General features: G+C 39.6%; 1 protein-coding gene across 1 annotated transcript in view; it reads left to right on the top strand.

Annotated features, from left to right (window-relative positions):
* Nucleotides 1-17117, top strand: part of LOC139463724 (ubiquitin-like modifier-activating enzyme 5) — a 96996-nt gene that overhangs the window by 59977 nt on the left and 19902 nt on the right. The window contains exons 7-10 of the mRNA XM_071244975.1: nt 1085-1189; nt 4102-4229; nt 4509-4644; nt 6655-6730. Of these exons, the coding sequence (XP_071101076.1) occupies nt 1085-1189; nt 4102-4229; nt 4509-4644; nt 6655-6730 (445 nt within the window). The remainder of the gene's footprint in view (nt 1-1084; nt 1190-4101; nt 4230-4508; nt 4645-6654; nt 6731-17117) is intronic.

Raw genomic sequence — 17117 nt, 5'->3', positions numbered from 1 at the left:
GTGTTTTGTACGGGCTATATCTTTTTAACTATGCACCCTAGCTTCACCAAACTTTCTACACACATTAACCACAATGAGTACTTGTGCCTTTTTGCTAGTTTGAAGATTCTGAACTTTTTAATTATTGCTGTTTCCATGGAAACATTAAGAAACTTAATCTTTTAGGGAGTGTGTTTTGTACGGCCTATATCTTTTTAACTACACACCCTAGCTTCACCAAACTTTCTACACACATTAACCACAATGAGTACTTGTGCCTTTTGCTAGTTTGAAGATTCTGAATTTTTTTTATTTTTGCCGTTTCCATGGAATCATGGTGAAACATAAATTTTGGGTAGAGTTTTTGTACGATCCATGTTTACAATATTATGTATCCTAGCTTCAGCAAACTTGTTACATTAACCACTATGATTGTTTTTTATCTTTTATAAGATTCTGAAAGTTTCCTCTTTTGCTGTTTTCATGGAAACATGATGGAATTTAAATTTTGATGACTGGTTTTGTATAGCTCATGGGGTTACAAAGGAAATGATTTAAAGCAACAGGTATATTTCATTAATTAACAAACTATCTACTATTTGTTATTGACCAGCGGGGATAACGGGGGTATGTCAGCTTTGCTCACTTCTTTCTTGTTGCTAAACTATCCATTACTTATTCTGGCTCACATGTATTGCATGACTACCCATCACTTATTCTGGCACAGACTTATTTCATGACTGTCCATCTGTTATTCTGGTTCACACATCTGTTGCATGCCTATCCATCTATTATTCTGGTTCATATATCTGTTGCATAACTATCCATCTGTTATTCTGGTCAAAACTTATTGCATGACTATTCATCTGTTATTCTGGCTCACACGTGTCACACAACTATCCATCTGTTATTCTGGCTCACACTTATAACTATTCATCTGTTATTCTGGTTCAGACATCTGTTGCATAACTATCCATCTGTTTTTCTGGCTAATTAAGACGTGTTGTCTATTATTGTAGGTCAAGTGTGTGTGGCATGCCTGTTAATGATTCAAATTTGGTATTTGAAAAGACTTTTTCAGGAGCTGATTTATGTGATGTTGCAGGCATGTAATGAAGTTGGTCAGACATGGATTGAGGCAGGAGTGAGTGAGAATGCTGTGTCAGGACACATACAGGTCATTGTGCCAGGGGAGACATCATGTTTTGCTGTAAGACACTTCATGACTACTTGCATGTAGAACCAAGAAGATCTGGGTACAGAATAGGTCTTCAGCAACCAATGCTTGCTGTAAGAGGCGACTATGCTGGTCATAAGAGGTGACTAACAGGATCGGGTAGTCAGGCTTGCTGACTTGGTTGATGCATGTCAACGTATCCCAATTGTGAGGATCAATGCTCTTGATGTCAATCACTGGATTGTCTGGTCCAGACTCGATTATCTACAGAACGCTGTCATGTAGCTCTAATGTTGCTGAGTGCGGCGTTAAACAACAAACAAAAAGAGAAGAAGGAGAAGAAGTAAACATGTGATTCTATACTTCTAATAAACATGTAGCAGGCCTAAAAAGTCATCGAGCTTACTGTGTTTACATCTCAAACTTTTTTCCAATGGCCATTATTTTCATGATTCAGATTTAAATTTCCCCTCAAGAATCTTCAAATCTTTGAACATACCATATGCAATGTTAAAAGTATACTTGAATAGATAGGTTGATAAACAGCCTACAAAGTTTTACAAATCCTGTCCCCTGCTCTCGTACTTGTGATCCTGTCCCCAACTCCATTACTTGTGATCCTGTCCCCTGCTCCAGTACTTGTGATCCTGTCCCCTGCTCCATTACTTGTGATCCTGTCCCCTGCTCCAGTACTTGTGATCCTGTCCCCTGCTCCAGTACTTGTGATCCTGTCCCCTGCTCCAGTACTTGTGATCCTGTCCCCAACTCCAGTACTTGTGATCCTGTCCCCTGCTCCAGTACTTGTGATCCTGTCCCCTGTTCCAGTACTTGTGATCCTGTCCCCAACTCCAGTACTTGTGATCCTGTCCCCTGCTCCAGTACTTGTGATCCTGTCCCCTGCTCCAGTACTTGTGATCCTGTCCCCTGCTCCATTACTTGTGATCCTGTCCCCTGCTCCATTACTTATGATCCTTTCCCCTGCTCCAGTACTTGTGATCCTGTCCCCTGCTCCAGTACTTGTGATCCTGTCCCCTACTCTATACCTACTACAGTACATGTGATCTCATCCCCTGTCCCCTGCTCCAGTACTTGTGATCCTGTCCCCAACTCCATTACTTGTGATCCTGTCCCCTGCTCCAGTACTTGTGATCCTGTCCCCTGCTCCTTTACTTGTGATCCTGTCCCCTGCTCCATTACTTGTTATCCTGTCCCCTGCTCCAGTACTTGTGATCCTGTCCCCTGCTCCAGTACTTGTGATCCTGTCCCCTGCTCTCGTACTTGTGATCCTGTCCCCAACTCCATTACTTGTGATCCTGTCCCCTGCTCCAGTACTTGTGATCCTGTCCCCTGCTCCAGTACTTGTGATCCTGTCCCCAACTCCAGTACTTGTGATCCTGTCCCCTGCTCCAGTACTTGTGATCCTGTCCCCTGCTCCAGTACTTGTGATCCTGTCCCCAACTCCAGTACTTGTGATCCTGTCCCCTGCTCCAGTACTTGTGATCCTGTCCCCTGCTCCAGTACTTGTGATCCTGTCCCCTGCTCCATTACTTGTGATCCTGTCCCCTGCTCCATTACTTATGATCCTGTCCCCTGCTCCAGTACTTGTGATCCTGTCCCCTGCTCCAGTACTTGTGATCCTGTCCCCTGCTCCAGTACTTGTGATCCTGTCCCCTACTCTATACCTACTACAGTACTTGTGATCTCATCCCCTGTCCCCTGCTCCAGTACTTGTGATCCTGTCCCCAACTCCAGTACTTGTGATCCTGTCCCCTGCTCCAGTACTTGTGATCCTGTCCCCTGCTCCAGTACTTGTGATCCTGTCCCCTGCTCCTTTACTTGTGATCCTGTCACCTGCTCCATTACTTGTTATCCTGTCCCCTGCTCCAGTACTTGTGATCCTGTCCCCTGCTCCAGTACTTGTGATCCTGTTCCCTACTCTATACGTGCTCCAGTATTTGTGATCCCATCCCCTACTCTATACCTACTCCAGTACTTGTGATCCTGTCCCCTACTCTATACCTACTACAGTACTTGTGATCTCATCCCCTACACAAAACCTACTCCAGTATTTGTGATCCCATCCCCTCCTCTATACCCTTTCCAGTATTTTTGATCCTGTTCCCTACTCTATACCTGTTCAGTATTTGTGATCCTGTCCCCTACTCTATACCTGCTCCAGTACTTGTGATCCTGTTCCCTACTCTATACCTGCTGCAGTATTTGTGATCCTGTTCCCTACTCTATACCTGTTCAGTATTTGTGATCCTGTTCCCTACTCTATACCTGCTGCAGTACTTGTGATCCTGTTCCCTACTCTATACCTGCTGCAGTATTTGTGATCCTGTTCCCTACTCTATACCTGCTGCAGTATTTGTGATCCTGTTCCCTACTCTATACCTGCTCCAGTATTTGTGATCCTGTTCCCTACTCTATACCTGCTGCAGTATTTGTGATCCTGTTCCCTACTCTATACCTGCTGCAGTATTTGTGATCCTGTTCCCTACTCTATACCTGCTCCAGTATTTGTGATCCTGTTCCCTACTCTATACCTGCTGCAGTATTTGTGATCCTGTTCCCTACTCTATACCTGCTGCAGTATTTGTGATCCTGTTTCCTGCTCCAGTATTTGTGATCCTGTCTCCTACTCTATACCTGCTCCAGTATTTGTGATCCTGTTCCCTACTCTATACCTGTTCCAGTACTTGTGATCCCATCCCCTACTCTTTACCTGCTCCAGTATTTGTGATCCTGTCCCCTACTCTATACCTGCTCCAGTACTTGTGATCCTGTCCCCTACTCTATACCTGCTCCAGTACTTGTGATCCTGTTCCCTACTCTATACCTGGATCATGACTTGTGATTCTATCCTCTGTTCAGTCTTATAGCCTGGTATTGGTCTGTAATTAGTTGTGTACTGCTAAGATAAGTGTGTGTTACTGGTGCAGTGTGCTCCCCCATTGGTTGTGGCAACCAACACTGATGAAAAGACTTTGAAGAGAGAGGGTGTGTGTGCCGCCAGCCTTCCCACCACAATGGCAATTGTTGCTGGATTTCTCGTGCAGAATACACTCAAGTTAGTACTGTTCTCAAGTTAGTAGTGTATTCAGTATGGCAGCTAGTATATCAAAACAATAGGTTTTACTGTGGCAGTTTAGTGAATCTGACATACTGATAAAAACACTGTGAATAATTGTCCTACACTAACATACAAAGGAAATAAAGTAAGTGTGAATGAAATGTTGAAACATGTTTTCAATTAGGAATTAACAATGTATAATCTCATAATGTAGCACTTTTATTGAAGTCAAAGATTGACAAGAATAAATGCCAGTACATGATCAAATTGTTGCAGATATTTGTTGAAGTTTGGTGAAGTGACATACTACCTTGGTTACAATGCACTCCAAGACTTCTTCCCCACCATGACAATGAGGCCTAACCCCCAGTGTGATGATAGCCACTGCAGGAGACAACAGAAGCTTTATCAGGTACAGGAGGATTTTCACAACATTGTGTGCATATTGTTTATGACCATATGGGATAGATATACATCCTATGAGATTTCACATGGGTCTGCATGTAAGAGATAGCGTGTGTGTTTCCAAGTAGAAATAATCAATCATGAGATTGGCTGAAAATAGGGGTCAGGGTGCACCGTGAAGTGCACAGCACTTTGATATTCATGCAGCTTGAATTATACAACCTTTTGTTTCAAAGTTGTACCTCATTAGACATGTGTTTCCCCAAAAATAGATGTCATGTCATTAAACCTGAAGTGCATGTACCACATTCACACCATGCACCAATAAGCCTCCCATGCTCCATTTCTACATGAATCTGTAGTACCCATTACAAGCTCTCTTACCAAGTGGGAAACTTTAAATGACAATCCATATTTTGTTGTATATAATGCACATGTTTTACAGAATATACAGCTGTTGTGCATGATATACAACGGTAGTTCTAGGAAACAAAGGTAAAATATTTGGCAGTGTGATTGCATTTGGACTGGACTTTTATAGTCAGTTAACTCCCTTGTGTATATATATATATATATATATATATATATATATATATATTATATATGTGTATACTGTAAATCTTGAAATTAACGTGGGCGTGAATTAAATGCGAAAAATGCTTGCTTACATTATTAAACATCGCATTTATATCAACAAAAAGACATTTTGGATAGCAGAAATACCAACTTAGACATACGCTGAAAACAAACAACTTTGTTCTACTCACTTATGTCGTCACTGATCACACCTGCAAGTCCAGACAGATGCCATACATGCAACACAGTGTCTTTGTTCTTTGTGACTGTGTCAAAGGCCGACACGAGCCAGTGTGCATGTATTGTTTTAGCGAAAGTACTCTACTCAGCGCTAATAAGCAGTGCTATTTGGTGTGTTGTGTGTGATTGGATTAATGTAAGGTTGGATTAAGGTGACGACTCTCCTGTAAACCTGACAGAGGACATTTTCTTTAGATGCTTGAAAGGAGGGGGGTGTCGCATTCATACTGAGTCGCATATTTGGCAAGGGACCAGCGGTCGCATTCTTTTGGAGACACATTAATTTCAAGATTTACATTAAATATATATGTATGTATTCCTACTTCATTACTGCCAACTATCGTGGATACTAGATGCCATATCCTCCCAGTCCCACTGGTGTATATATTACAAGATGCATGCACACACTATAGCTGTGGTGTACTGTAATCCATACACTCACCACCTGGGCCAACAGGCACATATACTATAGTTGTGGTGTACTGTAATCCATACACTCACCACCTGGGCCAACAGGCACATATACTATAGTTGTGTTGTACTGTAATCCATACACTCACCACCTGGGCCAACAGGCACATAAACTATAGTTGTGGTGTACTGTAATCCATACACTCACCACCTGGGCCAACAGGCACATATACTATAGTTGTGGTGTACTGTAATCCATACACTCCCCCCCTGGGCCAACAGGCACATATACTATAGTTGTGGTGTACTGTAATCCATACACTCACCACCTGGGCCAACAGGCACATATACTATAGTTGTGGTGTACTGTAATCCATACACTCACCACCTGGGCCAACAGGCACATATACTATAGTTGTGGTGTACTGTAATCCATACACTCCCCCCCTGGGCCAACAGGCACATATACTATAGTTGTGGTGTACTGTAATCCATACACTCACCACCTGGGCCAACAGGCACATATACTATAGTTGTGGTGTACTGTAATCCATACACTCACCACCTGGGCCAACAGGCACATATACTATAGTTGTGGTGTACTGTAATCCATACACTCACCACCTGGGCCAACAGGCACATATACTATAGTTGTGGTGTACTGTAATCCATACACTCACCACCTGGGCCAACAGGCACATATACTATAGTTGTGGTGTACTGTAATCCATACACTCACCACCTGGGGAAACAAGGACATTTCTTATTTATTTTTGTTGCCTTTCTGCAGGAAAGAGAAGAACTAAAACCGAAGGAAGAGAAAAAGGAGATGAAGGTTGAAGAGATTATCCATGAGGATGACTGGGGTATGTTCCACTCAGTAGTATAAGTATTGACAGTTCTGCCGCAACTCCACTGGAACCAGATTTATATACCTATCCTGCTACTACAGAGGGAATTTTTTATGAAAAAATGATGATGCGCACACACAGTCATCATGATTCGTATTAAAAGAATCATCAATATTAATTAATAATGGATAAAATTTACTATAGCCCACAAGGATATTAGAAAGGTATAGGAGCAATACAAAAATAAGCCACTGCGGCTAAGGTATCTAAAGATGTGGCCAAGGATTGACTAAAGAAACAAGCGATGTGGCAAATATACTTACTCGAGGAAGAAGTTTGATATTTTTACAACGAATGAAGCTCATCAGGCTGACCTCTTGTTTCTTCCCCATGATAAGTTAAGACGCAAAACATATAATTACGCTTTAACCATAGTGGATGTGGCTAGTCGCTACAAGGAGGCTGAACCATTAACCTCGAAAGATTCAACAAAAGTAGCTAATGCACTGAGCCGCATATATAAACGCGGACCACTAAAATGGCCCAAGTTATTTCAAGTAGATCCTGGTCGCGAGTTTATGGGATCAGTAACTAAATTGTTAACTAAGCACGATGTCACAATCAGGCGTGGTGAAAAAGAGGCCCACTGTACTCAAGCTATTGTTGAAAGATTTAACCGGACATTAGCAGAACATTTGTTTGGCTATCAGTATGTGATTGAAATGAAATCGGAACAATTAAGATCAACCGAAATGGGTGACACGATTATCAGCTGTTGTATCAGCGCTAAATAATGAAGTAACAAGATTAATCGGGAAGAAACCATCCGATGCGATTAAAATGAAATCTGTGACTTCCAAATCTTCAGCACCGAGGAGTGGCAAAGAACAAAAACTTCCGGATAGAGTAAGCGTAAGATATTTATACCAGCCCCATGAACCTCGTGCAAGCGATCCGATTTGGTCTCTTAAGATATATAACATTAGTCGGTTGGTTATGAAAAAAGGAGATCCTATTCTTTATTATCCCCCGCCCAACAAAGTTGGCGGGGGATATAGAAACGGGCTCTGTCCATCCATCCGTCCATCTGTCCGTCACATTTTGTTTCCGGAGCATAAATCAGAAACCGTTCAATGGTTTTTCATGAAATTTTGCAGGTCTGTCAAGTACATGCTGAACTGGTGCCTTTTGCTATTTAGAAATTTTAGACATTTTTATTTTTTACGTTTCCATGGCAACAAGATGGACTTAGGTTCTGTGAGGGTAGGGTTTGTTTCCGGAGCATAACTCATAAACCGTTCAATTTTTTTTCATGAAACTATGCAGGTTTGTCAGGTGTACATGCTGAACTGGTGCCTTTTGCTATTTAGAAATTTTAGACATTTTAATTTTTTAATTTTTTACGTTTCCATGGCAACAAGATGGACTTAGGTTCCAAACTCTTCTTTTTTTTACAATTTCCATGACAAGTTCCACCTCGGTTAAAAAAGGTTAGGGTTTGTTTAGATTTAATTATGTCATAAATTCTGCAACCAGGGCGGGGAATATAGCCACGTTAGTGGCAAACTCTTGTTTATCATTCGCCTTAGAATACCTTTTCGCTGTCATCGATATACAACCTCTTAATCCTTTCTCAACATAAATATTTATTCATTCAAATTTCTAAATATATCGAATATATCGGCGAGTAACAGTACATCGGTTTTTAAGTACAGATCATGATAATCGCCTAAATTCTTACAACCTAATTTATCCCACACCGTCAGAGCGTGTTCATAATCGACATCGGTTATTTTAGATTCTGTTAAGTTACTATAGAATGTTTCAAGGGGTGGTTATTTAGTTTATTCAAATCTAGACTAATCATCCATATATTCGTAAGGATATACACCTTTTCTCAACAACAAATGACGAGTTATCTGATCAGTATATTGAATTATTTTTGCAAAGTCATAGGGATTGTTCGCATTAGCTAAATTGTCCAGGGAAGAAACTGTATGGAGTCTATGAATCGAAGTCCATTACTTTTCTTTTTTTTCTAGCTTTCCCGTCCTTGTCCGTATAATGTATAGTTTTAATCAACGAGAAAGCGATATATTTTTCCATATTATTAGGAATGCATGTTAAGCCGCCATCGGCCTTTGAGATAGCTTGCATAATGAGATGTGAATCATATCCTCTAAGGTTGTGAAACACAACGGGGATGGGTATTGTTTGAGAATTCTTTTTAGTTTCAAGTTACACTCATTGTGCATGGCTCCCCGATAATTACCGTATTTTCTTGAGTATAGTGCACACTTTTTTCCCAAAAACACATCTGTGTAGAAGGGGGTGCGCATTATACACAAATTAATGAGTTTTGATGTTTTTTCCCCCATGGAAAGACATTTCCGTGAGCACGTAACACCGGAAATACCATGTCAACAAATCCATACTGAAGTTCGCAAATTATTCATGTATTACACTGTCCGGATATAAAAAGTGTTCTTTGTATATCTGGACTTATGTTTGATACATAATTTCATTAATTCTATTCAAAATTCCTTTTAATATTGTTTTAATTAATTTTGGCGAAATCGTGTGTGAAGCGATCGGAAGATTGCACAACTCACCGTTATTAACAGCAACCACGGTCAGATTACCTCTATTGACGCCTTGAAACGAACTTTAGTTGACATAGAATGGATACATATACCATAAATGCCATACTTTGACTCGTTAACAGTCATATTTGTTTTTGTTGGACGATTCTATGTCAACACGTAATTCTCGCGATCACGTACATGGGAGACTTGACGGTGACTCGTCAGACTGGTTCCATGTAAAAAATAATACCCAGCAATAGCGATCAGCTGCTTCGCTTAGATTTATTATTATTTTAAATATGTTAGTAAAAGCTGCATCTAAATTAACAAGATATTGGAATATATTATTCCTGATAAAAAAATAGTTTGAGATACAACTTTTGCTGATCCTTGCATTAAAATACTGTAAAGTTATAACATTGGGTGTGTCTTGACCGAATCACCGGTAGATTCTAAGAAAACGTGTGTACAGCTGATTGATGTGTCCGGCTTAGTTTACGAGAAAATACACAAGGTAATCTTAATCCCTGGATATAAAACAATGCCTAGCTGAACAAAAAATACAATTTAAACGGAAAATCAGCATGTCTGGTGATTTTTTATCTCAAATTTCGATTTTGTACTGACGAGGTTTCTCATTACCCGTTCATTTGCCGGACTTCACTGAAGGGTACAGTGTTATTTATTTCTGCGCATAATATTCAAATTTCTTTTTTTCCAAAATATTGAACCCGCTAGAGGGGGGTGCGCATTATACATGGGTGCGGACTATACTCAAGAAAATACGGTACCCGTGACGTGGCAATGATCTCTTACGGAATCCCCATTCAGGGGTTTATTACAAACATGACAAATCTTTGACTTCTTATAGGCTCTCCAATCATCCTTCGTCATACACATGGGTTTCTTACGCAATAAATTTTCCCCGATTATTCTCTCTTCATTTTGTAGGTATTCTAGGAACTTTTCCACTGCAACGGGACCTCTGTAGATCACGGGCGGGTTTGTTTTCCCATCATACCTTACAACTATATATTCAAACCCACAAGGAATATGTTCTTGTTTTGTATGTAAAACTGCATCCAGTATTGTGTTCGGTATTTTCTATAGGTTTGATAAGTGCTTTGAAGTCAGAGTAAATTATGTACGGTACTGGCATTTGATTACAATAATGTTCAAATTTTAGTATATTTTTTCCCTCTTTAGGGGCATATCGATCCTGATAGCAGTCTGTCCAACACCTCTGCAGTCTTCTTTATGCGCTTCTAATAGATCTTGTCTGGTGTACCCATGCTGGCATCTTTCGCAGAAATATTTCTTTCCATCATGTTTTGTTTGATGGCATAATAGCCTGCTAAAACTCTTTATAAACCTATGTACAACAATTTCTTTAGGAGAAGGTCCGAAAACATTTATAGCTAAATTATTTTGCTTTTCCGCCTTATCAGTTTGTGAGATTGGTGTAGGTTCGTCTATACCATCAAGGTTTAGACCGTCGTTTTGGGGATAGCTAGAAGGTCTATTTGCAATTTTAGAATCTGTGGGAAACAATGCAGATCTTATCATCATTCTGAAACAGTCATCGCCTATATTTTTTTACATTAATTATGGCTTTTTTCTTTTTATAATACGGGGTAAATCTATATAGGATCCACCTTTGAAAGGCATATAATTTGCTATATCTAAATATAAACTATCGATTTTATCCACACCCAAACCCGAACCTCTATTAGTCCAGCATTCTAAAGTTTCTTGTATCCGCTGAATGGAAGCATCTAATGATGCGCTTGTATCCGCTGAACTGAAGCATCTAATGATGCGCTTATAGACTCAGATTTGGTTATAACTTCTTGGTTGCTCCGGAAATAAGGTTCAGTATATTCTGCGTCATTTTGTACTCAATAACATTTTAACTGGTATTTTATACTATTTAAATCATCTATTTCCTTGTTAATTTTGCTCTATACAATATGCTTAACATCATTAACATCCAAGTTGGAATTAATATCCATCTTCCAACCTCTTAGGTATTTACCAACGCCGGCTGTGGGTACAAATCTTAACTCAACAACCGGATGATTTTTATCAACATCAACATTCAGTAAATCAATCAATTCAGCATTTTTCATTGGAGAATAACCACTCAGGCCACTTTTTTTTTGGCTTGAGCTTTGAGTTCTCTAACAGTCTGGGGTTTGTTGTATTCCCAACCGAGTAAATCAATCAATTTATCTTTTCTCATTCGAGAATAACCATGTAGACCACGTTGTTTTGACAAAGCTTTCAGCTCTCTGACAACATAAGTCATTGTGATATATAACTGCATGTGAACTAATGTCTAATTGGTTTGAATTCTACCCAATCTCTTAATCTCATTGTGGTAATCCTTTTTCCTCTCATAAATAATTTGAAAACATTTTTTGTCAGCACAGTGACTCTTACATAAACAGTAACTACCTTTGACCCCAACCCCACATACAGAACACGTATAATTAACATGCCCTTTTCTAATTGTAAAGACATGTATCCCACAATATATACCGATGCAACGTCTGTTGCATTGAATTGGTTTTCCCATGAGTGTAAATTTACATCTGGATTTGCCCCTAGCCATTGTGATAAATATTACACTTCTAGTATCATTTGTCTAAATGCGTGTCAGCCCAGCCTAACATCAGCAGTCAGCCAGTCAGCACGACATAGCTGAGCAGTCAGGGTTATAATTAATAGCTGATATGACTCAGCCCGACATAGTGTGTTGCCAGGTCATAGCTTATGCGTAATTGTATAGCTGAAAATCGCAACTACCAACCACCCAAACATTATAAACGCAAGGAAGTATTCGTGCATGGCAGATTCAACATCCTTAAATGTTTGAATTGAATGTCCTTGTTTACGAAGTTCATCATTAATAAAATCTAATCTCTCCATTATGCACCTGGCACATTGTGATTGGGTTGTTTAAAGTTGTTCTAATACTTTATTATGTCGTTTACGCTCCTCTTCAATTTCTTTAGCTTTTGATTCCCACAATAGAAAATAAAAAATTACTCTCAGAAAAAGCTAGAGCATTAACAATAGCTCCACCGACCATCATTGCAATTGATGCCTTGATGTTTTTGAACTGTGTTCAATAATACTATATATAAAAAATATTCAAATGTTTAGTTACTTCATTATGTCTTCTGGGATAAGCCCTTTTTTGATTAGCATATCTTTTGTAGCCATAGCTAGGCCTACATCTAGAGCCATCATACCGATATCATAACCATTAAAATCTAGCTGGGGTGGTGTGGCTTTAGTAATCATTTTAGCTATACGGCCATAGCCAATGGCGAAGCCGCTGACCACCGCTGAATGATACGTTTCATTTACCAACATTTTACCGTCTGTCACTGGAGTAATCATTGCTTTTATAACATTACATGAGGGCTTAACTCTAATTGAACCTCATCTAATTTTTGAACTTGTGGTGTTTTCTCTTCTCCGGTCTTATAAAACCATACTGCTGCTATAGCAACAACCCCTAGTTCATAGGGAGCCCAAGTTTTAATCGGGCTATGTTCAGTATTGTGTATTAGTTTTGCCTTCCTCGCTAGCGCACCTTTCCTACCAGCTGCGACTTTCTGGGGATTCTTTGTCACTCCGACTTGTGATGCAATCAGTCTTTGTGGTGTAATCGCTTGTGTTTCCTCGCTATTTCCGTCTCCATTATTAGTAAGTGGGCACGTATGTTTAAATTGACAATACCTAGCTGTTATTTAACCGCTGTTAAGTGGCGCCAAGAACATTCCGTATCTATGAAAAAACTCACAGCTTACTGCGCTTAAAGCGTGTTTGATGAATGGGTCTTTTTCGAGAGATTCTCATAAATACATGCGATTTCTTCCGGGATAGGAAGAAACATACTAGCTACAACTGTGTATAGTTGTAACATAGCCGAAACTATTGTTTTAGTCATGGTAGCTCCCCGTCTAGACTCGTTAAGCGTGTATAGTTTTTTAATTTCCTCGTCATGTTATCATTTTTTTCAGTGGTATAATTTTCCCCAAAATATTGGGAACAATTTCCACCAGCTACCAAAGCCGCGAGTCTTTCTCTATGTTGATCTGTAACTACAGGCTCATCTTTGAGCAGTTGATCGATAAGTTCGTTGTATTCCATCATGTAATATCCAATGAGATATTTAAGTCTAACATAATGAAATATGGCATATCCAAAACAGCCCCAAATAATAAACTGTAGCAAAAGAATTAGGATTTCAAACCACATTATTACCATAATAACCGCTAATGTTCAATTTATCGCATTTTGCTAAATTTTGCTATATTTGCTTTAATTTGCTAAATTTTGCTATAATTTTGCTATTTTTGCTATGTTTTTGCTCAGCAATTGCATAAGCAACTGGTTGATTGGTTTTTAATATGAGTTTTCAGTGCTTCATTTCCGCAAACAGTTTTCTGACTTTATCTCGCTCGAGCTTGGTAGAAATAACATCATTTTCACGTAGACATTCCTCAATTGAATCTCAGTCTTTGCAATGAAACAGGGCTACCCATTTGGTCTGCTCTCTGAGATCTTTCAGGACAGAGTTGTATATTTGGGTTAGTATGCTATGCTCCATATGTCGTCCGAAGAATGCTAAATATGAAAGCATATCTTTCTTTTTGGTAAGTTCTTTACTCGCACTGCAATCGTCTATTGTAAAAAGGGTTGATTCTTCTTTTTATTTTTCGTGACATTCTCGTAAACAGTCTCGTAAACCATTGCCCGGATCAACTTTGTACACCCCGGGGTCATTCATTACCCAATCTCTTGATAGGTATGTTTTCCTAACGTTTAAAGTCTGGCACAGAATAATAATACGGTCGAAAACATCCCGATTATGATTTTGTAATATATCTGTTTTTCTGCAACCCGCTTGCTCGCATATGTGAGCGCAGTGCAGTTCTTTAGGTAAAAGATTATTAATAGTTCGCTTTCACGAATCTTCCATTCTGTATATTAAGTTGTACTTAATCACGTAAAAATATATGTTTAATTTACCAGCCGCTTCGAAGAGCTTCGTTATCTGTATAGTAACACCCTCACTAGCATTTTCTATTCTTCGCCCACTGTCGTGACGTTGGTCATCATCTGTAGTTTGCATGTCGATCCATAGCACATACTTTGTGGTAAGGAATTCAGCCAGCAATACATCCCCGAGAGACAGATCTTTCATGACCGCGTTAACTTCTGGGCTTCATTTTATAGAAGGGAGTTTTTTAATCTTATCCCACTGTTGATATGCTCGCATGCCTTGACTATATAGTTGATTAGGCACGCCCTCGATAGTCAATTCTACTTTTGTAATCTCGGGATTATAGAACTTCTCGGTATCTCTTTGAAATGCTTCAGAAGGGTCCTCGAACAACATGAAAATACCCTTCAACGATCTCACGGGGGTGTTTAGATTGATATTCCACGTCGTATCTCTTTTGTTCCTGGTGATCTTTAGGTGTCGAAGCATGTTATCGTACAAAATGGCTAAACTTTCGGTATACTGGTTATGAATTTGTCTGGCTAATTCAGGATCTGTTATCATATCATACTCCAGTGGGAAGAGCTAGCATCTTCTGTATCTTTGATTACCCTGCTGTAGTCATTAAAAGTGAGTTTGTATTGTAACCTATCGCCTAGGGATGCTTGATAAAAGGGCATGTGACTATCTAGTAATTCAAAGTCGAGCGGAATATAGAATCGATTACCAAATGCATCAGCAACAGCCTTATCTTCTACGATTGTATTGTTGCCACTATCAGCACCCACATGCAGTCTCATTGTGTTCTGATTACAAATACCTTGGTACTGTAAGTTTTCCCGTTCTTTAGCTGTTCTCCAGAGATCCATGTAAGCAAATTATACATCGCTATCGTCAATACTCAAAACTTCATTACCGCTAATTTTAATTGCGATATTTTTAACAATCGCACGACCTATGTTCTGAACGAGCTCTCTGTTAGCGTCGAAAATAATTGTAAATGATAGTCGTGCAGTTCCTGGAACTATCACATCATGAGCGCCTATATTAGGAGAGCGAACCAGAAGTGTTTGATTCTGATTAATGGTACTCAGGTTATTAGTTATAGTTACAGACAGGCGAATTGCTTTGACCCCTAATGGATCCCGAAGTCTACGTTGTCGGTTTAACATGCGTCCATATTGCGAAGACATTGTTTATATTGAAATTATGTAACCTTCTGTTTAATATAAATATGGATGATTTTAATCTAGATAACCTAACTGATACTAGTACAATTGAAGAGGGTACTGATGAAACCATCTTTACGAATCTTAACGATGAACTTTTGAAACCAGCCGTTAATGATTATTACGATGCCTTAAAAGAAACTCCTATTGGTCGTGACTGTTCAAAGTTTATGATAGATAGTAAAGGAATATTGTGACTGCAAGGCTCTCCGGATATTGGTCTTATGAATTCTCGTACTCGTAAGCCCCTAGCCTTGTCACCGATAGCCAGTAAACATGGCATCAACTTTGTTCGTAATGATTAAGGTTTTGTAGACTACTCACGAGAAAACTTTCTGCGAAGACTACTAAGGTTCTTCAGACTGTGCGGACTGAACTCTGTGCCATAGATAAAGATAATTTGGAAGAAAGCTTTAAGCTGGCCTCAAACGGAATCTTGGATACCTTTGGTTATCCCTGTTACAGGTACCACCATCTGTGAAGCTCAGTATTAGGGAATATACAAGACAATGCAAACAATGCGGGGAGAACTCATTAATAATATAGCAAAGCTATCTGAACTCGACAAGCATATAGCTTATGAGAAAACAACAGGCGGGCGATGAATTCAGTAGACGCCGGATTGCGGAAAGATTGTGTAACTTAGAAGACGAAAGATCGGCCCACCTCGAAACGGCTTCCACTAATAGAGAGGCACTTCGTTCCCAAATCAGTCGAATTCGAGAAACTATCAAGCAAGTCCTCAACGATGATACTACACTGGCTGATAAAATTTAAACATTGTTCAGAGAACAGGGGATAACCATTGCCAGTATTTTAACTGCATTGGGATTTATTATATCGACTTTGACTCTCGCGTTAACCGGTGGAGGTGGACCACCCACACCACCGACACTACCAAGGCCAGATGGTGTAAACGAGTGGATAAAAAAACATTTAAAAGAATTAGGGGAAGCACTGGGAAAGCTTGCGGGGAAAGCCGCATCTGCACTTCGCGGTATAATAGGGAGTATTGTTTCCTGGCTCTTGAATTTATTAGCTAAGACTGCCACTTGGCTTAGTCAAAACTTGTGGGCACTGATCGTAGCAATTGCCGAGCTGTTGTACTTATCCGTTATCCAAATCATGAGTAAAACAGCCACAACTCCACCTACTATAAGCGCTGTTTTTTCATCAATATGTTGTCGATATTTAGCTGCAATATGTGGCAGCACTGGTGACTGTTGCAGTTGTTGTGGTGTGTCAGTAGATATGTGTGGTTTTACTATTCCCGTTTTGCCTGTGTTTGTTTGGGTTATTAATTTGGTGTTAATAGCTGAATTTATACCTGGTTTTTGTGGATCGGAAGCAATGACAATTTTATTATTATAGCTTATCACTTTACCGATCTTAAGCTCCATATTACTCGGTGACATGTTTAGTCCTGCCCTATAAACGTAGTCTAGTTTGGATTTAGCGTACTGTAATACATCTTGATAACGCTTTATAGAAGATGGTATGTCAACTGGTGAATTAATAGCATCCTCTACATTTGCGACAAACTGTTTTTGTACATTGAGCACCGTCCC

Source organism: Haliotis cracherodii, unplaced genomic scaffold (assembly GCF_022045235.1).
Source record: "Haliotis cracherodii isolate W230 unplaced genomic scaffold, xgHalCrac1.p SCAF_16, whole genome shotgun sequence".
NCBI lineage: Eukaryota > Metazoa > Mollusca > Gastropoda > Lepetellida > Haliotidae > Haliotis > Haliotis cracherodii.
The sequence above is the reverse complement of the archived record's forward strand: the minus strand, read 5'-3'. Positions and strand labels throughout refer to the sequence as shown.